The sequence below is a fragment of the Carettochelys insculpta genome, chromosome 7 (assembly GCF_033958435.1).
Source record: "Carettochelys insculpta isolate YL-2023 chromosome 7, ASM3395843v1, whole genome shotgun sequence".
NCBI lineage: Eukaryota > Metazoa > Chordata > Testudines > Carettochelyidae > Carettochelys > Carettochelys insculpta.
The window spans coordinates 74,960,759-74,987,083 of record NC_134143.1 but is presented as its reverse complement, the minus strand read 5'-3'; the positions used below and the strand labels follow the sequence as shown (position 1 = coordinate 74,987,083).

At 72.7% G+C, this 26,325-nt stretch overlaps 2 protein-coding genes across 4 annotated transcripts; both read right to left on the bottom strand.

Moving 5' to 3' along the window:
- Window positions 1–341: 341 nt before the first annotated feature.
- HOGA1 (4-hydroxy-2-oxoglutarate aldolase 1) lies at window positions 342–16,045 on the bottom strand. 2 transcript variants are annotated; one of them, XM_074999352.1, is made up of 7 exons: window positions 15,562–16,045; window positions 8,451–8,579; window positions 4,805–4,932; window positions 3,863–4,114; window positions 3,166–3,262; window positions 1,299–1,432; window positions 342–1,123 (listed from the first exon to the last, which is right to left on the bottom strand). In XM_074999352.1, exons 1-7 carry the CDS (start codon window positions 15,767–15,769, stop codon window positions 974–976), a joined length of 1,098 nt encoding a protein of 365 aa, XP_074855453.1. In that variant the 5' UTR covers window positions 15,770–16,045; the 3' UTR covers window positions 342–973. The 2 variants fall into 2 exon arrangements, with proteins under 2 accessions (XP_074855453.1, XP_074855454.1); XM_074999353.1 differs by having other exon boundaries at window positions 3,863–3,997; window positions 15,562–16,024.
- A 2,582-nt stretch (window positions 16,046–18,627) lies between these two features.
- On the bottom strand, window positions 18,628–25,991 carry ANKRD2 (ankyrin repeat domain 2). 2 transcript variants are annotated; one of them, XM_074999966.1, is made up of 9 exons: window positions 25,474–25,991; window positions 24,848–24,958; window positions 22,487–22,648; window positions 22,200–22,304; window positions 21,590–21,688; window positions 20,701–20,799; window positions 19,402–19,500; window positions 19,030–19,128; window positions 18,628–18,783 (listed from the first exon to the last, which is right to left on the bottom strand). In XM_074999966.1, the coding sequence occupies exons 1-9, from the start codon at window positions 25,729–25,731 to the stop codon at window positions 18,691–18,693; spliced, it is 1,125 nt and encodes a 374-aa protein (XP_074856067.1). In that variant the 5' UTR covers window positions 25,732–25,991; the 3' UTR covers window positions 18,628–18,690. The 2 variants fall into 2 exon arrangements, with proteins under 2 accessions (XP_074856067.1, XP_074856066.1); XM_074999965.1 differs by having other exon boundaries at window positions 24,848–24,961; window positions 25,474–25,989.
- Window positions 25,992–26,325: the final 334 nt, after the last annotated feature.

Genomic DNA, 26,325 nt, shown 5'->3' with positions numbered 1-26,325 from the left:
CAGGCACTGATGCCCTCAGCCCCCAGCGTGAGAGGCTCTGCTGCCTTTGCCCAGCTCTGCCTGCGGGCCCTGGGGACCCCACACCTGTCAGGGATGGGCACTGGCCACTGGGGCAGGGCCTCGGCTTTCCAGGAGCTACAGCCTAGCTCTGGGGCAGGGAAGGGCAGCGTGCCCAGGGGCTGGTGCGTGCCTGCCCTGCAGGGGATACAGCTGCAGGGTGCCCCAGCCCCCATCTCCCTGCTGCGAAGGGGTAATGCCCCGCTGGCCTCCCCCTCGGGTGCCACGGTGTCTCCGGGGCACCTGCCCTTTCTGGGGTGAGGAGGGCGGAGACAGGCCCGGTGTGGATGCAGGTGGTTTATTGAGAGCTCACAGTCGCGCTGCACTGATGTTACCGCACTGCTGGGTGCCGGCAGGTACAGGGCTACCCAGCTCCAGCACTGTCAGGTCACTGCTGGCCTCAGCTCTGCGCTGCAGGGCCTCCAAGCACCGCACCCAGCCCCAGAGCGCCGAGGGGCCACGGAGCCGGCCCGTGGCGTGCAGCAGCTGCCACGCTGCTCTCCAGCCAGCCTGGCACAGCCTGGGGCAGCAGCTGGTGGCACGCCCCGGCAGCCAGAGGGCCAGAGCTAGCTGCGCGCCTTGCCCAGGGGGAGCCGGCTGGCCTGAGGGCAGAGCGGCACAGGGTGTGGTGGGGGAAAGTGCCGGGTGCAGGCGGGCGGCCGCCCAGGGGAGATTCAGGCGCCCCCGTGCTGTGTTGGGGGTGCAAATGGCATGTATTCCCCCCGGGCCGGGAACAAGGAGCAGGGCCCGGCTGGGGTGGCGGCTCTCAGCTGGCGCCCGGCTGGAGGGACCTGGCCTGCACCCTGTGGGTGGGTGGCTTGTGTGGGGAGGGGCTGTGCCTCTGGCTGTGGGGCTGTGAGGGTGTGGCTGCACGCTGGCTCTGCCCCCGCCCTGGGGGAGTGAGGGCCCTTCCCCCTCACAGCCAGCCATTGGCACTGAAGTCTCTGCGCAGCTCCTGCTCCTGGGCCTGGCTCAGCGGGTGCAGTGGGGCCCGGCAGGGGCCTCCGTAGTACCCGAACCACTCCATGGCCTGCTTCAGCGCCGGGATCCCAAACTTGCGGGTGACCTGCGGGAGGCGAGGCCACGGTGAGGGGCTGCAGCCCCGGCCCGGCCCTGCCCTGCTCCTCTGCCCCCTCCCGCTAGCCCAGCCCTGCCCTGACAGTGGCCCTCCATGGAAAACCCGATTCCTGCTCTGGGCCGCGGGGCCCGTGTGCCCCATCCCGGGCGGGAGCCGCTCTTACCGCTGTGTTGGGCTCAAGGAGCCGGAGCTGCAAGTCCCGGGCCTCCTGCCAGTGTCCTTCCTGGCACAGGCGCTCCAGCTGGCACAGCGGAGCTCCCAGGGCGTTGGCCAGAGCACAGACCCCCCCGCAGGCACCTGGGAGCAGGGTGCAGAGCACGCGGGACCTGGTCAGTTCTCTGCCCCCCGAGCTCTGCCCCTGCGCCCCAGCCCCCTGCGCTGGCACCCCTGTGCCCCTCCGGCACCCCCGTTCCCCTGCGCCCCAGCCCCCTGCGCTGGCACCCCTGTGCCCCTCCGGCACCCCCGTTCCCCTGCGCCCCAGTCCCCCTGCGCCCGTCCGGCACCCCCGTTCCCCTGCGCCCCAGCCCCCTGCGCTGGCACCCCTGTGCCCCTCCGGCACCCCCGTTCCCCTGCGCCCCAGCCCCCTGCGCTGGCACCCCTGTGCCCCTCCGGCACCCCCGTTCCCCTGCGCCCCAGCCCTGTGCCCCTCCGGCACCCCCGTTCCCCTGCGCCCCAGCCCCCTGCGCTGGCACCCCTGTATCCCTCCGGCACCCCCGTTCCCCTGCGCCCCAGCCCTGTGCCCCTCCGGCACCCCCGTTCCCCTGCGCCCCAGCCCCCTGCGCTGGCACCCCCGTGCCCCTCCGGCACCCCCGTTCCCCTGCGCTGGCACCCCTGTGCCCCTCCGGCACCCCCGTTCCCCTGCGCCCCAGCCCCCTCCGCTGCCACCCCCGTTCCCCTGCGCCCCAGCCCCCTGCGCTGCCACCCCCGTTCCCCTGCGCCCCAGCCCTGTGCCCCTCCGGCACCCCCGTTCCCCTGCGCCCCAGCCCCCTGCGCTGCCACCCCTCTGCCCCTCCGGCACCCCCGTTCCCCTGCGCCCCAGCCCCCTGTGCCCCTCCGGCACCCCCGTTCCCCTGCGCCCCAGCCCCCTGCGCTGCCGCCCCTCTGCCCCTCCGGCACCCCCGTTCCCCTGCGCCCCAGCCCCCTGCGCTGGCACCCCTCTGCCCCTCCGGCACCCCCGTTCCCCTGCGCCCCAGCCCCCTGCGCTGCCACCCCTCTGCCCCTCCGGCACCCCCGTTCCCCTGCGCCCCAGCCCTGTACCCCTCCGGCACCCCCGTTCCCCTGCACTGCCACCCCTGTACCCCTCCGGCACCCCCGTTCCCCTGCGCCCCAGCCCCCTGTGCCCCTCCGGCACCCCCGTTCCCCTGCGCCCCAGCCCTGTGCCCCTCCGGCACCCCCGTTCCCCTGCACTGCCACCCCTGTACCCCTCCGGCACCCCCGTTCCCCTGCGCCCCAGCCCCCTGCACTGCCACCCCTGTACCCCTCCAGCACCCCAATCCCCCTGCGCCCCAGCCCCCTGCGCTGCCACCCCTGTACCCCTCCAGCACCCCAATCCCCCTGCGCCCCAGCCCCCTGCGCTGCCACCCCTGTGCCCCTCCGGCACCCCCGTTCCCCTGCACCCCCACCTCCAGTAGCCCAACCCACTGTACCCTCACCTGCTGCATGCTACTCCCAGCCTGGGCCCAGAACCCCAACCCCTGCAACTGCCAGTGTGAGCCCGTCTCCCACACCCCAATGCCCCCAGCCCCATCTCCTGTGCCCAAACCTCCTGAGCCCCACATCCCATCCTCCCCATCCCCACTCCATGCCCCCCTCCGCCATTATCCACCTACACCTCACGTCCCTACCGCCTACACCCTAAGCCTTGCCCTGCACCTCCATATCCTGCAGCCCCCCCTCCAGCTCCCCAGCCCCTCCTCTGGCACCCCGGCCCGCCCCAGCTCCAGCACCCCGACACCCCCAGCTGCTGTAGCCAACAAATCCCACCCCCCGCAGGCCCAGGGGTGCAGCGGCACGGAGCAGCCTGGCCCTACCTATGGCGTAGCCAGCCAGCAGGAAGCCAGCCGACCCCACCAGCACCTGGAACTGCTCCGCCCTGGTCCTGTGGACAACCAGCCCCAGGCGGGTAATCTGGGGAGACACAGAGCGTCCCATGCAAGGCCCAGGCCCCCACGGGCACCACACGGTGGGCGCCCCAGGGCCAGACTGGCTGCCAGGCCACAAGCAAACGGACCCAGGTCCACTCACCCACTGGGGAAGGCCCTACACAACCCCCCAGCACTAAGTAGCTCCCCGCTCCAGAGCAGCACCAGGGCTGGGACCCGGGTGAGGGTGCGGGTACGTGTGCCAGAACTCGGGGGTCTCACCTTGGTGCGGGTGAGCGCGTTCCCTACATTGTGCTGTGCCTCAGTTTCCCTGCCTGGCTGCTGGGCCCTACTGGGGTGGCAGTGTCTGCCGCACACTGTGACTGCAGGGGCAGGGTGCTGCACTGGCTGAGGGGTGGAAGGGAGGGATGGGGGGGGGCCCGTGTGAGGGGACCCCCAGTCAGGTGCCAAGGTCTCATCCAACAGCTGCTTGGATGGTGCTGGTGCCTGGCTGGGGACAGACCCCCTGGTGTGGCTCCAGGCAGCCAGCCCAGGCTCGCCGCTGGGCAGGGGGCTCTGCCGGTGCTGCTTGGCCCCCCCAGCCTCCCCAAATGGGGTCAGCCAGGTGAGCCCCCACCCCACTCACGTCCCCCCCGCTGTCCTTGAGGCCCACGATGTTGGGGTGCTGCGCCAGGGTGAGGACCGCCTCCAGGGGCAGCTCCAGGCCGGTGTTGGCTGGGACGCTGTAGAGCACCACGGGGATCGGCGAGGCATCGGCCACCTGCGGACAGAGCGGGCACTGGACACGGCGCCCCGGCCGGGCCGGCGGCACACCAGGGCAGCGCACGCTGGCGGGCAGGGCCCACGGAGACCAGGGCCACGCTGGGTCCTGTAGGGCCTACGTAAACAATGGGGCTGAATTTCACTCTCCCCACAAGTGCCCCCGGGCCCCAGAGCCAGCCGGCCCGCGGGCATGGCGTGTTGGTCGTTGCCTGGCCCAGGAGCTGCCCCAGCACCACCTGGCCCCACCGAGCCCCCGGCTCAGCCCCCTGCGGCCACTGCCCCCCGACAAGAGGCACTCGGTTGCCAAGGGGAGAGCTCTGATTGGCAGTTTTGCCCCAGCAGGCGGGCAGTGGGTTAGGCAGCCAATCAGAGAGCTCAAATTAACTTCAGTCCCTGCCCTGCCCCTAAATCCCCTCCCTGCAAAACTCTAGGGGACTTGGTGACATGGCTCCCCCCATCTCAGCCCTGATGTGACCCCCTCCCTCTCACAGGCTCTGCCCCCTCACTGGCCCTGCCCCTTTCTTGCAGGCCCCACCCCTCACAAGCCCCTCCTCTCTCTCACAAGCCCCTCCCTGCAAAGACAATGCCCTGATGGACTCCTCCCATAGGTCCCCTTCCTCCAGACCCACCCACAGGCCCTTCCTCCTGCCCCACAGGACCCCACACACAGGGACCCTCCCTTTCTCCCCCCCCACAAACACCCCCAGAGCTCCACCTCCCTGCGGGCTCCTCCCCCAGACACGCCCACTGGCACTGAGGCGGAGCCAGGCTGGGTACCCACCCCCAGGCAGGCTCTGCCCCATACCTGGGTGTAGTGGTGGATCAGGGCTGCACTGGTCATGGCGCCCCGGTAGTAGCAGGGTGTGACCACCAGGGCAGCATCAGCGCCCGCTTCCGCCATGGCCACGGTCATCGCAATGGTGGCCTGTGTGGCTGGGGAAGGGCGAACGAGAGGGTAGTGTGGGGCCCTCATCAGGGCATTGAGGGCAGCCGGGGGCCAGGACCCAGATGTGGCTGGGGTGCTGCCCAGGCTCTAGGCAGGGCACGGGAGGCAGGGGCAGAAGCTAGGCACTGTGGGGGCAGGCCCAGGCAATGAGGACCAAGGCTCTGGAGGCCAGGAGGATGGCAGGCCCAGGCACTGAGAACAGAGGGATTGACAGGACCGAGAAATGGGGGCAGGGGAAGGGTGGAGGGTGGGCCCTGGCACTGTGGTGGGGAGATGGTAGGAGTGGGGCCCAGGCACTAGGGCGAAGGGGGGGGTGGTAGGACTGAGGCCCTGGCACTGGGGTGGGGGGATGGTAGGACTGGGGCCCTGGCACTGGGGGGTGGAGGGGTGGTAGGACTGGGGCCCAGGCACTAGGGGAACAGGGGGATGGTTGGACTGGGGTCCTGGCACTGGGGTGGGGGGTTGGTAGGAGTGGGGCCCAGGCACTGGGGGGATGGTAGGACTGGGGCCCTGGCACTGGGGTGGGCGGATGGTAGGACTGGGGCCCAGGCACTGGGGCGGGGGGATGGTAGGACTGGGGCCCAGGCACTGGGGGGATGATAGGAGTGCGGCCCTGGCACTGGGACGGGGGGATGGTAGGAATGGGGCCCTGGCACTGGGGTGGGGAGATGGCAGGGGTGGGGCCCAGGCACTGGGGGGATATCAAGAGTGGGGCCCAGGCACTGGGGGGGATGGTAGGAGTGGGGCCCTGGCACTGGGGTGGGGGGATGGTAGGAGTGGGGCCCAGCACTGGGGTGGGGGGATATCAGGAGTGGGGCCCAGGCACTGGGGGGATGGTAGGAGTGGGGCCCAGGCACTAGGGCGGGGGGATGGTAGGAGTGGGGCCCAGGCACTGGGGTGGGGGGATGGTAGGAGTGGGACCCAGGCAGTGGGGTGGGGGGGATGATAGGAATGCGGCCCAGGCACTGGGGGGATGGTAGGAGTGGGGCCCTGGCACTGGGGTGGGGAGATGGCAGGGGTGGGACCCAGGCACTGGGGGGGTATCAGGAGTGGGGCCCAGGCACTGGGGTGGGGGGGATGGTAGGAGTGGGGCCCAGCACTGGGGTGGGGAGATGGCAGGGGTGGGGCCCAGGCACTGGGGTGGGGGGATGGTAGGAGTGGTGCCCTGGCACTGGGGGGATGGTAGGACTGGGGCCCAGGCACTGGGGTGGGGGGGATGGTAGGACTGGGGCCCAGGCACTGGGGGGATCGTAGGAGTGGGGCCCTGGCACTGGGGTGGGGGGATGGTAGGAGTGGGGCCCAGGCACTGGGGTGGGGGGATGGTAGGATTGGGGCCCTGGCACTGGGGTGGGGGGATGGTAGGATTGGGGCCCTGGCACTGGGGGGTGGAGGGGTGGTAGGACTGGGGCCCAGGCACTAGGGGAACAGGGGGATGGTTGGACTGCGGTCCTGGCACTGGGGTGGGGAGATGGCAGGGGTGGGACCCAGGCACTGGGGGGATATCAGGAGTGGGGCCCTGGCACTGGGGTGGGGGGATGGTAGGAGTGGGGCCCTGGCACTGGGGTGGGGGGATGGTAGGACTGGGGCCCAGGCACTGGGGGGATGGTAGGAGTGGGGCCCAGCACTGGGGTGGGGGGATGGTAGGACTGGGGCCCTGGCACTGGGGTGGGGGGATGGTAGGACTGGGGCCCAGGCACTGGGGTGGGGGGATGGTAGGACTGGGGCCCAGGCACTGGGGGGATGGTAGGACTGGGGCCCAGGCACTGGGGTGGGGGGATGGTAGGAGCGGTGCCCTGGCACTGGGGTGGGGGGATGGTAGGACTGGGGCCCAGGCACTGGGGGATGGTAGGAGTGGGGCCCTGGCACTGGGGTGGGGGGATGGTAGGAGTGGAGCCCTGGCACTGGGGTGGGGGGATGGTAGGACTGGGGCCCAGGCACTGGGGGGATGGTAGGACTGGGGCCCAGGCACTGGGGGGATGGTAGGAGTGGGGCCCTGGCACTGGGGTGGGGGGATGGTAGGAGTGGGGCCCAGGCACTGGGGGGATGGTAGGAGTGGGGCCCAGGCACTGGGGTGGGGGGATGGTAGGAGTGGGGCCCTGGCACTGGGGTGGGGGGATGGTAGGACTGGGGCCCAGGCACTGGGGTGGGGGGATGGTAGGAGTGGGGCCCTGGCACTGGGGTGGGGGGATGGTAGGAGTGGGGCCCAGGCACTGGGGGGATGGTAGGAGCGGGGCCCTGGCACTGGGGTGGGGGGATGGTAGGACTGGGGCCCAGGCACTGGGGGATGGTAGGAGCGGTGCCCTGGCACTGGGGTGGGGGGATGGTAGGACTGGGGCCCAGGCACTGGGGGGATGGTAGGAGTGGGGCCCTGGCACTGGGGTGGGGGGATGGTAGGACTGGGGCCCAGGCACTGGGGGGATGGTAGGAGCGGTGCCCTGGCACTGGGGTGGGGGGATGGTAGGAGTGGGGCCCAGGCACTGGGGGGATGGTAGGAGCGGGGCCCTGGCACTGGGGTGGGGGGATGGTAGGACTGGGGCCCAGGCACTGGGGGGATGGTAGGAGTGGGGCCCTGGCACTGGGGTGGGGGGATGGTAGGACTGGGGCCCAGGCACTGGGGGATGGTAGGAGTGGGGCCCTGGCACTGGGGTGGGGGGATGGTAGGACTGGGGCCCAGGCACTGGGGGGATGGTAGGACTGGGGCCCAGCACTGGGGTGGGGGGATGGTAGGACTGGGGCCCTGGCACTGGGGGGATGGTAGGAGCGGTGCCCTGGCACTGGGGTGGGGGGATGGTAGGACTGGGGCCCAGGCACTGGGGTGGGGGGGATGGTAGGAGCGGTGCCCTGGCACTGGGGTGGGGGGATGGTAGGACTGGGGCCCAGGCACTGGGGGGATGGTAGGAGTGGGGCCCTGGCACTGGGGTGGGGGGATGGTAGGACTGGGGCCCAGGCACTGGGGGGATGGTAGGACTGGGGCCCGGCACTGGGGTGGGGGGATGGTAGGACTGGGGCCCAGGCACTGGGGGGATGGTAGGAGCGGGGCCCTGGCACTGGGGTGGGGGGATGGTAGGAGCGGTGCCCTGGCACTGGGGGGATGGTAGGAGTGGGGCCCAGCACTGGGGTGGGGGGATGGTAGGAGTGGGGCCCAGGCACTGGGGGGATGGTAGGAGCGGGGCCCTGGCACTGGGGTGGGGGGATGGTAGGAGCGGTGCCCTGGCACTGGGGGGATGGTAGGACTGGGGCCCAGCACTGGGGTGGGGGGATGGTAGGAGTGGGGCCCAGGCACTGGGGTGGGGGGGATGGTAGGAGCGGTGCCCTGGCACTGGGGTGGGGGGCATTTCCGGGCCCAGGCGATATAGGCAGGGGGTTGGAACCTGGGCCTGGTGGGGAACGGGGGTGTGAGCCCTGGACACGTCCCCCCGGCCAGCGGTGCAGCACGAGGGGACCATGGCTGTGGGGGAGGGGAGGTAGGAGCTGCTCCCCCCCACCCACGGTGACCCCCCCTCACCTTCGCAGCCAGAGCCGGCCAGCAGCAGCTTGTCCCTGGGCAGGGCCTGGCGCGTGCGGCTCACCACCCCCAGCCGCTCCTGGGGCGTCAGGTAGGGGCACTCGCCAGTGGAGCCCTGCACCACAAAGCCTGCAAGACAGCACCCGGCTGGCACGCAGCTCCGGGGCCGCGAGAGGGGCAGGTGGGGCCAGGCCCCAGGGGACCGGCCGCGGCACGGGAGGGGGCGCCAAGCCCCGGGTAGGGGCTGGTGAGAGATGGGGCCTCGGCCCGGGCTGGCGGGGGGCACAGCTGGGGTAGCGTCAGCCCAGGGATAGAGGTGCAGGGCACATGGGCGCAGGTCTCCCCTCCACAGGGCCATGGCCAGCTGGGCACCTCGCTGGGCTGAGGGGTGGGGGCGCCAGTGCCCTGAAGGGGCCGTTCCCCGAGGGGCTGCCCAGCACCCCCACCCCTGTGGCAAGTCCAGCCGGTGCTGGTGTGGGAAACCGCAGCCCCGACGTTCCCCGGGGACCCCAGCTCCACAGGCCAGAGTGGTGACAGCTCCCGGGGCCAGGAGCCACTGGTGGCCTGCCCCAGCCCCGATCCTGCCCCAGCCTGGTGCCCTGGCCCCCAGCCCCAGCCCCAGCCCCGATCCTGCCCCAGCCTGGTGCCCTGGCCCCCAGCCCCAGCCCCGATCCTGCCCCAGCCTGGTGCCCTGGCCCCCAGCCCCAGCCCCGATCCTGCCCCAGCCCCAGCCTAGTGCCCTGCCCCCCCCAGCCCTGGCCCCCAGCCCCAGCCCCGATCCTGCCCCAGCCTGGTGCCCTGGCCCCCAGCCCCAGCCCCAGCCCCAGCCCCAGCCTAGTGCCCTGCCCCCCCCAGCCCTGGCCCCCAGCCCCAGCCCCGATCCTGCCCCAGCCTGGTGCCCTGGCCCCCAGCCCCAGCCCCAGCCTAGTGCCCTGCCCCCCCCAGCCCTGGCCCCCAGCCCCAGCCCCGATCCTGCCCCAGCCTGGTGCCCTGGCCCCCAGCCCCAGCCCCAGCCCCAGCCTAGTGCCCTGCCCCCCCCCAGCCCTGGCCCCCAGCCCCAGCCCCGATCCTGCCCCAGCCTGGTGCCCTGGCCCCCAGCCCCAGCCTAGTGCCCTGCCCCCCCCAGCCCTGGCCCCCAGCCCCAGCCCCGATCCTGCCCCAGCCCCAGCCTAGTGCCCTGCCCCCCCCAGCCCTGGCCCCCAGCCCCAGCCCCGATCCTGCCCCAGCCTGGTGCCCTGGCCCCCAGCCCCAGCCTAGTGCCCTGCCCCCCCCAGCCCTGGCCCCCAGCCCCAGCCCCGATCCTGCCCCAGCCCCAGCCTAGTGCCCTGCCCCCCCCAGCCCTGGCCCCCAGCCCCAGCCCCGATCCTGCCCCAGCCTGGTGCCCTGGCCCCCAGCCCCAGCCCCAGCCTAGTGCCCTGCCCCCCCCAGCCCTGGCCCCCAGCCCCAGCCCCGATCCTGCCCCAGCCTGGTGCCTTGCCCCCCCCCCCCACCAGCCCTGCCCCCCTGCCCCAGCCCCAGCCCCGATCCTGCCCCAGCCTGGTGCCTTGCCCCCCCCCACCAGCCCTGCCCCCCTGCCCCAGCCCCAGCCCCAGCCTAGTGCCCTGCCCCCCCAGCCCCAACCTCAGCCCCAGCCTAATGCCCCGCCCCCCCCCCAGCCCTGGCCCCCAGCCCCAGCCCCGATCCTGCCCCAGCCTGGTGCCCTGGCCCCCAGCCCCAGCCCCAGCCTAGTGCCCTGCCCCCCCCAGCCCTGGCCCCCAGCCCCAGCCCCGATCCTGCCCCAGCCTGGTGCCTTGCCCCCCCCCCCACCAGCCCTGCCCCCCTGCCCCAGCCCCAGCCCCGATCCTGCCCCAGCCTGGTGCCTTGCCCCCCCCCACCAGCCCTGCCCCCCTGCCCCAGCCCCAGCCCCAGCCTAGTGCCCTGCCCCCCCAGCCCCAACCCCAGCCCCAGCCTAATGCCCCGCCCCCCCACCAGCCCTGGCCCCCAGCCCCAGCCCCAGCCCCAATCCTGCCCCGGCCTGGTGCCTTGCCCCCCCCCACCAGCCCTGCCCCCCAGCCCCAGCCCCAGCCTAGTGCCCTGCCCCCCCCACCCTGGCCCCCAGCCCCAGCCCCAGCCCCAGCCCCAGACTAGTGCCCTGGCCCCCCCAGCCCCAGCCCCGGCCCCGATCCTGCCCCAGCCTGGTGCCCTGGCCCCCAGCCCCAGCCCCAGCCTAGTGCCCTGCCCCCCCCAGCCCTGGCCCCCAGCCCCAGCCCCGATCCTGCCCCAGCCTGGTGCCCTGGCCCCCAGCCCCAGCCCCAGCCCCAGCCTAGTGCCCTGCCCCCCCCAGCCCTGGCCCCCAGCCCCAGCCCCGATCCTGCCCCAGCCTGGTGCCTTGCCCCCCCCCACCAGCCCTGCCCCCCTGCCCCAGCCCCAGCCCCAGCCTAGTGCCCTGCCCCCCCAGCCCCAACCTCAGCCCCAGCCTAATGCCCCGCCCCCCCACCAGCCCTGCCCCCCTGCCCCAGCCCCAGCCCCAGCCCCAATCCTGCCCCAGCCTAGTGCCCTGCCTCCCCACCAGCCCTGCCCCCAGCCCCAGCCCCAGCCTGGTGCTCTGCCCCCCAGCCCCAGCCCCAATCCTGCCCCAGCCTGGTACCCTGCCCCCCCCAGCCCTGCCCCCCAGCCCCAGCCCCGATCCTGCCCCAGCCTAGTGCCCTGCCTCTGCACCAGCCCTGCCCCCCAGCCCCAGCCCCAGCCCCAGCCTGGTGCCCTGCCCCCCCACCACCAGCCCTGCCCCACTGCCCCAGCCTAGTGCCCCACCCCCACCCCCAGCCCCAGCCTGGTGCCCTGCCCCCCCACCAGCCCTGACCCCCTCCCCCAGCCTGGTGCCCTGCGCCCCTGCCCTAGCCCCAGCCTGGTGCTCTGCCCCCCACCAGCCCTGCCCCCCTGCCCCAGCCCCAGCCCCAGCCTGGTGCTCTGCCCCCCACCAGCCCTGTTCCCCTGCCCTAGCCTGGTGCCCTGCCCCCCACCAGCCCTGTTCCCCTGCCCTAGCCCCTCCCCCAGCCTGGTGCCCTGCCTCCCACCAGCCCTGCCCCCCTGCCCCAGCCCCTCCCCCAGCCTGGTGCCCTGCCCCCCACCAGCCCTGCCCCCCTGCCCCAGCCCCTCCCCCAGCCTGGTGCCCTGCCCCCCACCAGCCCTGTTCCCCTGCCCTAGCCCCTCCCCCAGCCTGGTGCTCTGCCCCCCACCAGCCCTGCCCCCCTGCCCCAGCCCCTCCCCCAGCCTGGTGCCCTGCCCCCCACCAGCCCTGTTCCCCTGCCCTAGCCTGGTGCCCTGCCCCCCACCAGCCCTGTTCCCCTGCCCTAGCCTGGTGCTCTGCCCCACACCAGCCCCTGCTCCCACCTCCTGACGCCTGGGTCTCAGAGGGTTTCCACCCAGCCTGCAGCCTGCCTCTGGACTCTGCCTACGCCCTGAGCCCCAGCCTGTCCCTTGACCCCATTTCAGCACTGCCTCAGCCGGCTCCTGACTCTACAGCCAGTTTCACCCGCTGCTCCAGCTGCCAGCCAGACTGCCTCGGCCTCCAGAGCACACCAGACCCTGATGGCCTCTCGGGGGGCAGAGCCCTTGGCTTTGGTGTGCCACATGGGGCCCTAAGTACCGTGGCCAAGCGCAGGGCCCCAGCAGCAGGGCAGCCCCAGAGCCAGTGCACAAGGCCGGGCAGAGCCCAGGGTGGCACAGACCCAGGGGCAGCAGGGAGGCCCAGGGGGCACCAGGACTGGCCTGTGGTCCAACACAGGCAGGAGGAGACGCTGGGTGTGCTGAGCACACAGCCTCCCTCAGCCGTGGGCGCAACTCCCCCGCGTGCTCAAAAATCTCCCCACGCAGGGATGCTGGCAAAGCGTTTATTGCCCGCTGGCCGGGTGCACCGGGCTGTAACTGCGCGTGGTCAGCGCCCTGGGGCACACCAAGCCAGGAGGGTGTGGGGCGCTGCCAGAGGCCGGGTGCTGGGCAGGGGGCCCTCGTTGCACCCATGGCACTGCCCGTCACTTGCTCCTTACGCAGGCCCTTCCCGGGCAGGGGCAGGGGCAGGGGCAGCGGCAGGGGCCTGGCAGCGGCGGGCAGCCGGCATGGCACTGCGTCGCTGGAGACGGGGGCGGGCTCGCTGTCGGGCTCTCAGCCCCTCGGGGCCGCGACACGCCTCTGGGTGGCTGCTCTGGCAGGACCTGGCTCGCAGCAGCAGGGCCTCAGCCAGGCGCCGCCTCGGGCCATCGCTCTCCCTGCCGCGCCGGGCGCTGGTGTCCTGGTCCCTCTCCTCTGGGGGCGGCCAGGCCCCAGCCAGCTCACTCTCCTCCGGGAAGCAGCTGTAGTGTGACCTGATCCAGTGTGGCGCTGGCCCCGCCGGACCCCTCCGCCACAGCCACAGAAGCAGGGAGCTGGCCCCCAGCAGCAGGGCAGCCCCCAGCCCCAGCACCACCTTCCAGCAGCAGGAGGGCCGGGCGGAGCCCATGGACCTGCCCTCAGGGCACAGCCAGAGCCAGCGGCCAGGATTCGTGGGACAGCAGGGCCATGCCGGGCAGGGTGCCCAGGGAGCAGGTCCCAGCTGCTCACCCCCACGGGCAATGCCCGGGTCACCAGTGAGGGGCATTGTGAGGGAAGCACCAGCCCCGGCCAGGGGAGACGGCCCTGGGGAGCAGGGCCCCACTGAAAGCGGCCGACCCAGCGGCAGGTGAGCAGCCAGTCCTGTGGCCGTGGCTGACCCAACAGCTGGGGTATGTGGGGTGGCTTCGTGGCCTGGCCTCGAAGCTGGCTGGGGGCTGGGGGCGCAATCCCAGCAGAGACCCTGGAGCACCACTGGGCTGCAGGCGCCCTGAGCGGGGCAGGCTGGGCTCAGTGGGGCCAGGGGTGGGGTGAGGGTGCAGCCCAGGGAGCCAGCCCTGCATGCATGGCTGAGCCCTGGGCTGGGCGAGCAGGGCAGCCCTCGCGGTGCAAAGCTGAGGGCGGGGGGGTGGACTGGCCTGCCCGGGGCAAGGAGCCTCTTAGAGCTCTGGAGCACCTGCCCTGGCTAAACTGTGCCAGGGCGGCTCGGGGCAGGGGTAAAGGGGGCAGCAGCTATTGGCATGGGTGTGGTGGTGGGAGCTGTTCTGGGGGGCCGGAAGCCAGCAGCTGCTGGGGGCGTCAGGAAACGCAGGCTGGTGGGGGGTGGGGAGGGTGAAGGCACACGGGCAGGGCAGGGTGGGGGGGACACAGGCAGGGCTGGGGGAAGGGTGGGGTGGGGGGCGCACAGGCGGGGCTGGGGGAAGGGCAGGGCAGGGCAGGGCTGGGGCACGCACAAGCAGATGTGGGGGAAGGGCTGGGCGGTGGGGCACAAAGGCAGGGCTGGGGGAAGGGCTGGGTGTGGGGGGGGTGCACAGGCAGGGCCGGGGGAAGGGCTGGGTGTGGGGGGGTGCACAGGCAGGGCCGGGGGAAGGGCTGGGTGTGGGGGGGGTGCACAGGGAGGGCTGGGGGAAGGGTGGGGGCGTGCACAGGCAGGGCCGGGGGAAGGGCTGGGCGTGGGGGGGTGCACAGGCAGGGCCGGGGGAAGGGCTGGGCGTGGGGGGGGGTGCACAGGCAGGGCCGGGGGAAGGGTGTGGGGGTGCACAGGGAGGGCTGGGGGAAGGGTGGGGGGGTGCACAGGGAGGGCAGGGGGAAGGGTGTGGGGGTGCACAGGGAGGGCTGGGGGAAGGGTGGGGGGGTGCACAGGGAGGGCAGGGGGAAGGGTGTGGGGGTGCACAGGGAGGGCTGGGGGAAGGGCTGGGCGTGGGGGGGTGCACAGGCAGGGCCAGGGGAAGGGCTGGACGTGGGGGGGTGCACAGACAGGGCTGGGGGAAGGGCTGGGTGTGGGGGGGTGCACAGACAGGGCCGGGGGAAGGGCTGGGCGTGGGGGAGTGCACAGGCAGGGCTGGGGGAAGGGTGTGGGGGTGCACAGGGAGGGCTGGGGAAGGGCTGGGCGTGGGGGGGTGCACAGGCAGGGCCGGGGGAAGGGCTGGGCGTGGGGGGGTGCACAGACAGGGCCAGGGGAAGGGCTGGGCGTGGGGGAGTGCACAGGCAGGGCTGGGGGAAGGGTGTGGGGGTGCACAGGGAGGGCTGGGGAAGGGCTGGGCATGGGGGAGTGCACAGGCAGGGCTGGGGGAAGGGTGTGGGGGTGCACAGGCAGGGCCGGGGGAAGGGCTGGGCGTGGGGGAGTGCACAGGCAGGGCTGGGGGAAGGGTGTGGGGGTGCACAGGGAGGGCTGGGGGAAGGGCTGGGCGTGGGGGAGTGCACAGGCAGGGCTGGGGGAAGGGTGTGGGGGTGCACAGGCAGGGCCGGGGGAAGGGCTGGGCGTGGGGGAGTGCACAGGCAGGGCTGGGGGAAGGGTGTGGGGGTGCACAGGGAGGGCTGGGGGAAGGGCTGGGCGTGGGGGGGTGCACAGGCAGGGCCGGGGGAAGGGCTGGGTGTGGGGGGGTGCACAGGCAGGGCTGGGGGAAGGGCGTGGGGGTGCACAGGCAGGGCTGGGGGAAGGGTGTGGGGGTGCACAGGCAGGGCCGGGGGAAGGGCTGGGCGTGGGGGGGTGCACAGGCAGGGCTGGGGGAAGGGCGTGGGGGTGCACAGGGAGGGCTGGGGAAGGGCGTGGGGGTGCACAGGGAGGGCCGGGGGAAGGGCTGGGCGTGGGGGGGTGCACAGGCAGGGCCGGGGGAAGGGCTGGGCGTGGGGGGGTGCACAGGCAGGGCCGGGGGAGGGGCTGGGCGTGGGGGGGTGCACAGGCAGGGCCGGGGGAAGGGTGTGGGGGTGCACAGGGAGGGCTGGGGGAAGGGCGTGGGGGTGCACAGGCAGGGCCGGGGGAAGGGCGTGGGGGTGCACAGGGAGGGCCGGGGGAAGGGCTGGGCGTGGGGGGGTGCCCCGGCCGGACACAGAGGGAGGCCGAGCAGGCAGAGGCACGGCTGCTGTTCACCCCCACACCCCGCCCCCCGAGCCAGGCCCTGCCCCACACTGCAGTCATCTGCACCAGGCCGGCCTGTCCTCTGCCCCCCCCAGACGCTGTGGGTGCGGGGCACCTGCGCCCCTTTGCTGTTGCAGGGCTGGGCCGTGCTGTGCCGAGCTGCACATCCCCGACTCCCGGGCACCTCACCTCGGAAGGGCACGGCCCTGTAACGGTGCAGGTTCTCCTCCAGCCGGCCATGATCCACCGCCCCCTGGGCCGTGAAGGGGGTGGTGAGTGGGGGGAAGATGCCTCTGAGGTCGAGCCGGACCCCTGGCGTGGCTGGGGTGCTGAGGCCCCTGGTGTGCCTGAGGGGGGGGCAGCGCGGTGCCAGCAGCGCCAGCCTGAGCAGGGCCATGGGGCTCAGGGGCTGTGCCCGCCTGAACTCTGCCCCACTGCGGCCTCCAGCCCAGGGGCTGTTAATGATCGACGGGCTGGCTGGGGATTTGCCGCTGTGGGCCGGGTAGCTGGGGCCAGGCCAGGGGACAGCGAACAAGCGCGCAACGCGTGGGGCGTGGCACGGGCCGGGGCCGCTGCTCGGCTTCTCTCAGGATCGGGCCCCAGGGTCGCTAGCCAGCCCCGGGGCTCCCCCCACAGCCCATGCCTGCCCCCAGCCCCTGGCAGCTCCTGCACAGGCAGCAGAGGGACGCAGACGCTACACGGCTGGCTGCTGCGCCGGTGTCCCAGGGTCCCCCCTGTGCTCCCCGCTCCCACCCCCACCGCTGCAGGCGTTCTCAGCAGCCTCCATCCTGGGCCAGGTGGGCCGGGCCCCACAGCTCTGGGGCAGCACGCCCGGCTCCTGTGTTATGGCAGGGTTGTCTGTAAGCGCCTCCTGCTCGCCTCTCCAGAGGCGCCTGTCTGGCGAGACGCCCCGGCTGCCAGTGCTGGAGGCAGACAGTAGCGTACCGGTGCAGACCACCGGCAGGGCCGGGCCAGCAGCATGGGGGTGGGGGGCTCGGCTGCCTGGTTATCACAGGCTCAGCCCAGGAGCCAGGGCTGGGTGTGCTGCCCCACGCTGCCGGGGGCCCCGGGCCAGTGCTGGGGCTGGTGTGTTATCACAGGAAGCACTGGGCCATGACTGTGGCGCGTGGCACTGCCCCGTGTGACGGCGTGGGAGGGGGCTCCCGAAACGACCTGCAGGGGCTGGATGGGGACAAGGTGGAGCCAGGGGCCGTGCCAAAGGGGCTGGGTGCAGGGTGCCCGTCCCATCCTGGCGACAAGCTGCAGGAGTTCCCAGGGTGAACGATGGGGGGTCAGGCCTGGCCCACGGACACCCCACGGCTGCCGGTGGTACATGTCAGTGATTCCTGCAATGAACACGGCTCCGCGCTTCCAGGAGTTCTCATTTGCTCCCCTTTCGCCTGCGGGGAGCTGGCGGTGGGACGAGACAGCTTCCAGCCCCCGGCGTAGGCGCTGCGTGGGCATGACCGCCCCTGAGCCCCGGGAGATGCTCTGCAGCCGCAGGCGCTCAGGGGCGTTTTTGCTCCCCTGCATGGGCAGCGGGACCGACTGACGAGACAGCACAGCCTGGCCGCAGCCAGCGCCCCGGTCTTGAGCCTCCCTCTGGCTAAGAGCCACGTAGCACCGTCCTCCGGGTAACACCGCGTACCTGCCTCGGAGCCGTCCCCAGGCCCCTTGGCCAGGCCCCTCCAGGCTGACCGCACCCAGGTTTCTGCACTCTGCTGGGTAGGGCACACGTCTGGCCCTTGGCCTCTGGGCTGTCCCCTGGCGTCCGCCTCCGCCCGCAGCAGTGCGGTGCCCAGGCCAGGGCGCGGGCAGCAGAGCAGAGCAGGAGAAGTCCGTCTGTCCATCCACCTTGCTCAGCTGCACATTCCTGCCTGTGCACCGCCCAGCCCCAGCCGCGCCCCAGCCTGGCCTGGAGTGGCCGAAGAGACCCTGCACTGGGAGAAAGGCTGCAACGGGGTGGTGCCCTCCTGCGGTGCCCAGACCTGAGTGGCAGTGGGGCGGGGGGCAGTTAGAGATGTGCTGGGTCCCAAGGAGGGCGCTGGGCCAGGGAGGCGCTGGCCTGGCCTGAAGGGCGTTCACGCATGGGGCGCCTGTGACAGAACAAACCCCGGCCACAGCCCGGCTGGGCACAGCTCTGCCCTGGGCCACCTGGCTCGAGCCCACAGCGTACTGGGCTGGGCGGAAGGTCGGAGCCCGTGGCAGGCCAGGCTGGGTGGAAGGCTGGAGCCCGTGGCGGGCCAGGCTGGGCCGGGCCGGGCCGGGCGGAAGGTCGGAGCCCGTGACAGGCCAGACCAGGCCAGGCCGGGCCGGGCGGAAGGTCAGAGCCCGTGGCGGGCCGGGCCGGGCCAAGCTGGTGTGGGCCGGGCCGGGCCAGGCGGAAGGTCAGAGCCAGTGGCGGGCCGGGCCAGGCCGAGCTGGTGTGGGCCGGGCTGGGCCGGGAGGAAGGTATGTGGTGTCCGGTGGTAGCACAGGATCCAACTGGCTCCGCTCAGCTCCCTGCACATCCCAGCCAGCAGGAAGGGGTCCCAGAAGGGGCGGGGGGGGGCTCCCCAGGTTTTGTCTCCCTGCCCAGCTGGGAACGCGCCTCAAAGGGGACAAGCCACAGACGGGAGGGGCCGAGCCCCAGCGGCTGGACGCTGCAGAGGGCTGCAGGGAGGGCTCAGGCCAGGACACCGCAGCCAGACCCTGCGCTTGGCCCTGGCACCAGGACCCTTGGCCTGTCACAGGCTGCGACCAGCGTGGCACCAGAGCCGTGCCCAGGCACCCCTGGGTGACGAGGTGGGCGTGCGATGGCAAGGAAAGCGGCGATGGGCTCTCCTGTGGCCTGGGCAGCGCAGGCGAGGCGGGGAGCTCCCGGGGCCACCTGCAAGGGCCGAGCCGGGCAGGGCCCTGCAACCAAGAGGACATTTAATTCCCCTAGTTGGGTTCCAAGTGTCCCCTACCCCACGGGCAGACACTGCCCGGCCGGGCCCCTCCCCTGCCCCCCGAGGGCAGACCGGACTGGCTGGGCCCCTCCCTGACCGAGGGAAAACCGGACCAGCCCGACCCCTCCCCTGCCCCCCGAGGGCAGACACTGCCCGGCCGGGCCCCTCCCCTGCCCCCCGAGGGCAGACACTGCCCGGCCGGGCCCTTCCCCTGCCCCCCGAGGGCAGACACAGCTGGGCCAGACCCCCAGGGCAGACCCGGCCCGGCCCGGCGGTAACTCCTGCCGGCGCGGGCTGGCTCAGACGCGCTGCGGCTCACTGGGTTTACTGGGTTTATTGGGAGCGGTGCCACGGGCCTTCCCCGGCGCCCTCCGAGCAGCTCTCACGCTCAGGCCTCCGCCTCGCCAGGCTCCTTGCGTGCCAGCGCCTGCCGGGTGTCCGCCTGCCACAGCTGCACCAGCTCGGCCGGGGTCTGCCCTGCCTGGGGGCGGCGAGTGAGAGGAGCCGCCCCCAGCACCCGGCCGGTGTGGGGGGTAGGGGCCGGGACACGCCCCCCCCGCCACGTGCACGTGCTGCGCCCGGCGCCCCCCCCCCGCCACGTGCACGTGCTGTACCCGGCACCCTCCCCCTCCCCCGCCCCGCCACGTGCACGTGCTGCGCCCGGCGCCCCCCCCCGCCCCCGCCACGTGCACGTGCTGCTGCCGGTGGGCCCCCCCTAAGCTCTCACCAGGTTCTGGGCCAGCAGGTCGGCCCCGCACAGCAGCAGCGTCTTGAGGATCCGGTAGCGATTGAGCCGCACGGCGTCGTGCAGGGCGCTGTCCCCCTCCTGCGGGGACGGAGCAGCGGGCAGGGCTGGGCCAGAGGTGCGGCTGCCCCGGCCCAGGCAGGGGGGCTGGCTGGGGACCCGCGGCTGCACCGCAGGGGGCTTTCCTCCGCCCCTCGCTGGGGGGAGCAGGCTGGGCCGGGCAGCAGCCTCGGCCCAGCTTTGGGGCGCCAGCCCTGCCCCGGGCACCTGCAGCGCAGGCTGGGCAAGGCCCGCAGGGTGCCCCGGCTGGGGCTGGGGCTGGGGCTGGGGCTGGGGCTGGGGCCGGGGGCTCACCCTGTCCCGGGCGTTGACATCCACCCCTGCGTTGAGCAGATGCTCCACGATGTCCGCGTGCCCCGTCCTGGTCGCCACGTGCAGCGGGGTGCTCAGGAGCTGCGTGCAGCAAGGGGGGCGCCGGGCTGGGCTCCCACAGCTTCCCAGGCCCCGCCCCGACAGCAGCGTGCCGCAGCCCCCCCGCCCCGCCCCGCCCCGCACACACCGACACAGCCCTGCCCCTGCCCCTGCCCCTGCCCCCCGCCATAGCTGCGACCCCCACCGCACCCTATTCACCACCTGCTATAGCTCTGCCCCCCCTTATTGCTAGAGCCCTGCCCCCCGACAGCCCTGCCCCGCCCCCCCATACCCGCTGGTACAGCCCTGCCCCCCAACAGCCCTCCCCCCCACCCCATACCCACTGGTACAGCCCTGACCCCCGACAGCCCTGCCCCGCACCCCCATACCCACGGGTACAGCCCTGACCCCCGACAGCCCTGCCCCGCCCCCCCATACCCGCTGGTACAGCCCTGACCCCCGACAGCCCTGCCCCGCACCCCCATACCCACGGGTACAGCCCTGACCCCCGACAGCCCTGCCCCGCCCCCCCATACCCACTGGTACAGCCCTGCCCCCCAACAGCCCTCCCCCCACCCCCCACCCGCTGGTACAGCCCTGACCCCCCACACCCACTGGTACAGCCCTGCCCCCCCACAGCCCTCACCCCACCCCATACCCGCTGGTACAGCCCTGCCCCCCAACAGCCCTCCCCCCACCCCACACCCGCTGGTACAGCCCTGCTCCCCAACAGCCCTCACCCCACCCCACACCCGCTGGTACAGCCCTGACCCCCCACACCCACTGGTACAGCCCTGCCCCCCCACAGCCCTCACCCCACCCCATACCCGCTGGTACAGCCCTGCCCCCCAACAGCCCTCCCCCCACCCCACACCCGCTGGTACAGCCCTGACCCCCCACACCCACTGGTACAGCCCTGACCCCCAACAGCCCTCCCCCCCACCCCACACCCACTGGTACAGCCCTCCCCCCCACAGCCCCACCCTCCCACTCCTTACCTGCTGGTACAGCCCCGCCCCCCACAGCTCTACCCTCATCCCATACCCACTGCCCCACCTGTGCCCCCATTGTCTCTCCTCTATCCAGCTGCCCCTGCCCTGCCCCTTCAGAGCTCTGCCCCCCACCTTACTTTCACAGCCCTGAACCCCCACTCCCTCCACTGCCCCACCTGCCCCCCCACACTCCCTCTGCCAGTGGTCCAGGCCAGCCCTACCCCCCACTGCTCATGGCCCCCACCCCCACCTTATCTTTCAGGTTGAGGTCAGCGCCTCGGTCCTGCAGCAGCTTCACTGCATCCAGGTGCCCCCCCCGGCAGGCCCAGTGCACCGCCGTGCAGTCCAGCTGTCTCAGCGAGAGAGCTGATCAGAACACCCCCCCCATGCCCCTCACCGCCTGCCTGGGGATGCCCTCTAATTGGCTGCTCTTCCCCAGGGGGCGGGCCAGTGAGGTAGGCAGCCAATCTAAGAGCCCAGCAGCCCAGGGCTGGGGCAGTGCTGGTGGGGTTGTGGGGGCCAGGACAGGATGGGGGAGCCCTGGGACCCCAGAAGGGGTGGAGCCTTGGGCAGAAGAGGCAGGGCTTGGGCAAGCCCCTGCTGCCAGCCCACGCCACCCAGGTCTCCCCTGGTGATTTAAAGGGCCCCAGGCTCCAGCTGCTGTCACTGCTGGAGTGGTGCCAGCTGGGGGCGCCAGGCCCCTTTAAATCACTGGGCCCTGAGGCAGCTGGCCCTTCTGCCCCCCCCGGTGGCCCTGGGGGGGTCAGTCTGTAGGCACCCCAACATGTGCCTTGGGCCCCGTAGCAGCTGCCACTCTGGCCACGGAGCTCCGAAGGCAGAGCAGCGGGCGGTGGCTGCTGGCAGGCGCCTGGCGTGGGAGGCAGCCCGGGCAGGGAGAGGGTGCCTCAGAGCAGCCCCTGCCATATCCCTGCCCGCAGTGTGCACTGCACAGGGCTGGTGGAGGAGCCAGCTGCCCACAGCCGCCTGGTCTGGGCTGGACTCCCGCCCCTGCAACCACTGCTCCGTGGGCACTGCTGCCCCAAGCTGGGTCTCTGTGTGCCCATGCCCAGGAGCTGGGGGGGGTCCCTACAGTGGGGCACAGCGAGCCTGGGCAGTGCCAGGGAGAGCCCCTGTCTCACCCGGTCTTGGAAGTCCACCGTGGCACCGTGGTCCAGCAGGGTCTGCAGGATCCCCAAGTGCCCTTCCAGCGCAGCACGGTGCAGGGCCGTCCGGTGGAACTGGGACAGACGCAGGCGTGAACTAGCTCCCCCAGGCCGTGGCTGCACCCGCCTGGTGTCAGGCATGGGCCAGTGGCGCTCCGAGCGGTCAGCCCTGCTCCTGGGCCTGCTGGGCTCAGCTGGGCCAGCGCTGTCCAGGCAGCAGGGCTTTCTCTGGGCAACCCCTGCGTGCAGCAGCCCCCAGGCCAGTCATCTGATGCCCACCCATGCAGGCTTTGGCCCCTACTATCCAAGTGCCAACTGACGCCAATTAGCCGACGTGTCAGGACCCCCGAGCGCTGGATGTGGGTGACTGGCCTCATGGCCTGGCCTGGCCAACCTTCGTCATGTTGAGGGGGACTGGCCAGAGGAGGGGACCCCAATTTCCAGAACCCTCAGCCTGCTCCCCGCCCCTTCCCCCCAGCTCTGGGTGCCAAAGGGCACTGTGAGAGCCGGGCCCTTGGGATCCAGGGCCAAGAGGCTGCAGGGGCCAGGGCTGATGGGGGGCAGAGGAGCATGGGGCCAGGGTTACCTCGTCACAGGTGTCAGGGGAGCCCCCATCTGCCAGGAACTTCTCAATGACACGGATCTTGCCCTGCACCGCCGCCCTCAGGAAGGCCTCCTCCTCCACGGGGCCCTGCAGGGTGTGGGGCCATGGCTCAGAGGGGTGTGCTCCTGGGGCCCTCACCCCACTGCCCTGCCCCACAGGTGCTCTGACGGGGAAGGGGATGCTCTATGGGGGGCAGCAGGGACCCACCAGCCCCTCAGCCAGGCTGGCACTGACTCGCATCCTCTGCCTCCCCCCCGCGCGCCCCTCACAATCTCCTCCGGCTCCGGCTCCGGCTCCGGCTCCGGCGCCGCTGCCTTCTCCTCTCTGCGCTGCCGGCGCTTCGTGCGCAGCTCGAGGAGGTACTGGAGGCCGCCCACGCCGATGATCTCCCGGCGCAGGTCCAGCGAGCTCGTCCGCGGCCGCCCCTGGCCCTGTGCAGACGGGCAGCGGAGCGCTGGAGCCTCCGGGTCCCTCCCCGCAGCACCTGGCTCTAGGCGTGCGGGCTGGGGGACCTCAGCCTGGCCCCTGACAGGCCCCGGCTCCCCCGCTGCCCGACCCCGAGCCTGGTCCCCAACCCCTCCAAACCGCGGGCCTGAAACCCAGCCTGCTCCTCCACCCTGAACAGCCCGATCCTCAGCCCGCCGTCCTCCCCAGGCGCGACACGCCTTGTTCTGCGCGGCAGGGCCCGGGCGGGCGCGCACCACCTGTGCCCGAGGGCCTGGCCCCTTACCGAGCAGCCAGCCCCAGCACTGGCCGCCCCGCCCGCATGCCGGCCTCTGACCCTGGCCCCTGGGCCGGGCCACCCAGCCGTGACTGCCGACCTCAGACCCCTGGAGACCCACCCGCCCTCCATGTCCCCGGTCAGACTGCCCCGCCCCCTGCAACTACCCCGCCCCTCCCATCGCAGACTGCCCCGCCCCCTCCTGCCACCCCACTCCTCCCATCGCAGACTGCCCCGCCCCCTCCCACCACCCCACCCCTCCCATCGCAGACTGCCCCGCCCCTCCAACCACCCCGCCCCTCCCATCACAGACTGCCCCGCCCCCTCCAATCACCCTGATCCTCCCATCGCAGACTGCCCCGCCCCCTCCAACCACCCCGCCCCTCCCATCGCAGACTGCCCCGCCCCCTCCAATCACCCTGATCCTCCCATCGCAGACTGCCCCGCCCCCTGCAACTACCCCGCCCCTCCCATCGCAGACTGCCCCGCCCCCTGCAACCGCCCCGCCCCCATCGCAGACTGCCCCGCCCCCTCCAACTACCCCTCCCCTCCCATCGCAGACTGCCCCGCCCCCTCCAACTACCCCTCCCCTCCCATCGCAGACTGCCCCGCCCCCTCCAATCACCCCGCTCCTCCCATCGCAGACTGCCCCGCCCCCTCCAATCACCCTGCTCCTCCCATCGCAGACTGCCCCGCCCCCTGCAACTACCCCACCCCTCCCATCGCAGACTGCCCTGCCCCTCCAACCACCCCGCCCCTCCCATCACAGACTGCCCCGCCCCCTCCAATCACCCTGCTCCTCCCATCGCAGACTGCCCCGTCCCCTCCAACCACCCCGCCCCTCCCATCGCAGACTGCCCCGCCCCCTCCAACCACCCCGCCCCTCCCATCGCAGACTGCCCCGCCCCCTCCAATCACCCTGCTCCTCCCATCGCAGACTGCCCCGCCCCCTCCAATCACCCTGCTCCTCCCATCGCAGACTGCCCCGCCCCCTGCAACTACCCCGCCCCTCCCATCGCAGACTGCCCCGCCCCCTCCTGCCACCCCGCTCCTCCCATCGCAGACTGCCCCGCCCCCTGCAACCGCCCCGCCCCCCATCGCAGACTGCCCCGCCCCCTGCAACTACCCCACCCCTCCCATCGCAGACTGCCCCGCCCCTCCAACCACCCCGCCCCTCCCATCGCAGACTGCCCCGCCCCCTCCAACCACCCCGCCCCTCCCATCACAGACTGCCCCGCCCCCTCCAATCACCCCGCCCCTCCCATCACAGACTGCCCCGCCCCCTCCAACCACCCCGCCCCTCCCATCACAGACTGCCCCGCCCCCTCCAATCACCCCGCCCCTCCCATCGCAGACTGCCCCGCCCCCTCCAATCACCCTCTCCCTCCCATCGCAGACTGCCCCGCCCCCTCCAATCACCCTGCTCCTCCCATCGCAGACTGCCCCGCCCCCTGCAACCACCCCGCCCCTCCCATCGCAGACTGCCCCACCCCCTCCAACCACCCCGCCCCTCCCATCGCAGACTGCCCCGCCCCCTCCAATCACCCCGCCCCTCCCATCGCAGACTGCCCCGCCCCCTCCAATCACCCTGCTCCTCCCATCGCAGACTGCCCCACCCCCACTCCTGGCTGCCCAGGCAGGCTGTAAGGGAAGCCAGGGTGGGTGGGCACTGGCCTATGCCCAGTGTCTGGCAGGCTGGGGGGTCCCTACCCAGCGTGGGGGCCAGGTGCAGCCCTGTGCCGGGCAGGGATGCCGCACACACTGCGGGGGAAGCCGTGTCACGGTGCCGGCAGGGAACGGCCCGCCCCAGCCCTGCTCCGCACACAGGGCCCCTTGCAGCCCCAGGGCAGGGCTGGCAGCGGGGGCTGGGCAGCTGCGGCACCCCTGGGGGCTGGCCAAGCCAGCCTACCTTGAGCCCCTCAATGCCCCAGTGAACGGGGCCTCGGCTCTTCTCATCCTCCAGCTCCGGCGTCTCCATCCTCACCACCGCGGGCGGCACCGGGGGGCCCTGCAACTGGCGCTGCTGGGAAAGCAAGAGGGGGAGCCAGCAGGCTTGGGGCCGGCCCGCTCTGCCCCCGCCCCCAGCACCTGGCCCCGGGCGCCACAGCCCTGCTGCTCGCCCAGGCCAGGGGACAGGTGGGGTCACCAGGGTACCAGCTCCTCTCGGGGCACTTTCCGCCTGCCCCCCCATCCCAGCACAGAGCAGACCAGGCCCCACCGAGCGAGCGGGGTCAGCCCACTCCCCATGGCCAGCCCCAAACTCGTCTCCTTGAGGGTGGCGGACGGGAGTGCCCCACACCCGACACGGGCCATGGGACCAAGCCCCCAGGTGCTTCGCCCCCACTGCCCACACCCTGCGAGGTTCCCCAGGCTGCTGGGTTGGGGGGTTACCGAACCGTGGCGAGAGCTCGCAGACCAGGCCCCTGGGACCAGCCTCCCCGGCACCCAGCCCAGCCCTCCCCCAGGCTCCCCGGCCCAGGCCCAGCCCCACCCCCGGAGCTCCTGGTCCTGCCTTTAGCTCTCCAGCTGCTTTACCTCCTGCTCCTGTGCCAACTTCTGCTCTATCAGCTCCGTGGCCCACTCCAGGCCCTGCCCTTCCATCGCCCCCTCCATGCCCGCAGCCAGCGGCTCCCTCCCGGGCAGAAGGGCAGCTGGGCCGAGAGCTACTGGGGCTGGCCCGGCGCGGAGCTTTATGTAGTGCTGCCCTCCAGCCCGGGGCCCAGGGGAGCCAACAGGTGTGCCCGGCCACGTGACGTGACTGGGGGCCTTTGTCATGAGCTCAGCTGGCTGCATTCGCTCAGTGCCACCGCCCCAGGGTCACCTTCGCTAGCGCGGCCTGGCCTGGCCGGCAGCCCCCACTCGGTGGTGCAGAGGGGCCTTGGGTGCTGGCCTGGCAGGGAGCTGTGAGGCCAGGGCCTTGGCACCAGCCCCTTCTGGGAACAGCTTCGCTCTCCAGCCCCATGCCCGGACCCCCAGCAGAGCACCACATTCCAGTGCCCAATGGCCGCACTCCGCTCCCCCAGCCCCGTGCTTCACTCAGTGCGATGGGGCCGGTCTGGGCGTCCTGGTGCCGTGGCCCCACGCGAGGGGGAGCACCTGGGGGTCCCAGGTTGGGCAAGGGTGGCATGTGACGCTGTAGACGGGGTGGTGCTGGGCTGCCGGAGCCCAGCCCTCGGACGTGCTACCCTTCCCGGCCCCACCCTCCACCCTGCGGAGCCAAAAATGGTGGGAACAGTTTGTGCTGGGCCAGGCCACAGGGGGCACCGGGGCTATTCCTGGCGTGCGCACGGTGCTCAGCCCTGCCCTGGCCAGCAGCTGAGTGGGCAGAGGCACGGGCGGGAGGTGCTGGGCACCACAGCCCCACGCCCAGGGGGCTGCTGACTGTGA

What these genes read in the sequence shown, in the direction of transcription:
- ANKRD2 (XM_074999965.1), bottom strand. Translation starts at nt 25,731, where the DNA reads ATGCAGCCAGCTGAGCTCATGACAAAGGCCCCCAGTCACGTCACGTGG. An exon ending in ACCTCAACCTGAAAGATAAG is followed by an intron (nt 19,501 to 20,700) that starts GTGGGGGTGGGG and finishes TGCTGCACGCAG; the next exon opens with CTCCTGAGCACCCCGCTGCA. An exon ending in ACCTGCTGGCCCAGAACCTG is followed by an intron (nt 18,784 to 19,029) that starts GTGAGAGCTTAG and finishes CGCCGCCCCCAG; the next exon opens with GCAGGGCAGACCCCGGCCGA.
- HOGA1 (XM_074999352.1), bottom strand. Translation starts at nt 15,769, where the DNA reads ATGGCCCTGCTCAGGCTGGCGCTGCTGGCACCGCGCTGCCCCCCCCTC. An exon ending in CAGGGCCGTGCCCTTCCGAG is followed by an intron (nt 8,580 to 15,561) that starts GTGAGGTGCCCG and finishes GCTGTCTTGCAG; the next exon opens with GCTTTGTGGTGCAGGGCTCC. An exon ending in TCAAGGACAGCGGGGGGGAC is followed by an intron (nt 3,263 to 3,862) that starts GTGAGTGGGGTG and finishes GTGTCTCCCCAG; the next exon opens with ATTACCCGCCTGGGGCTGGT.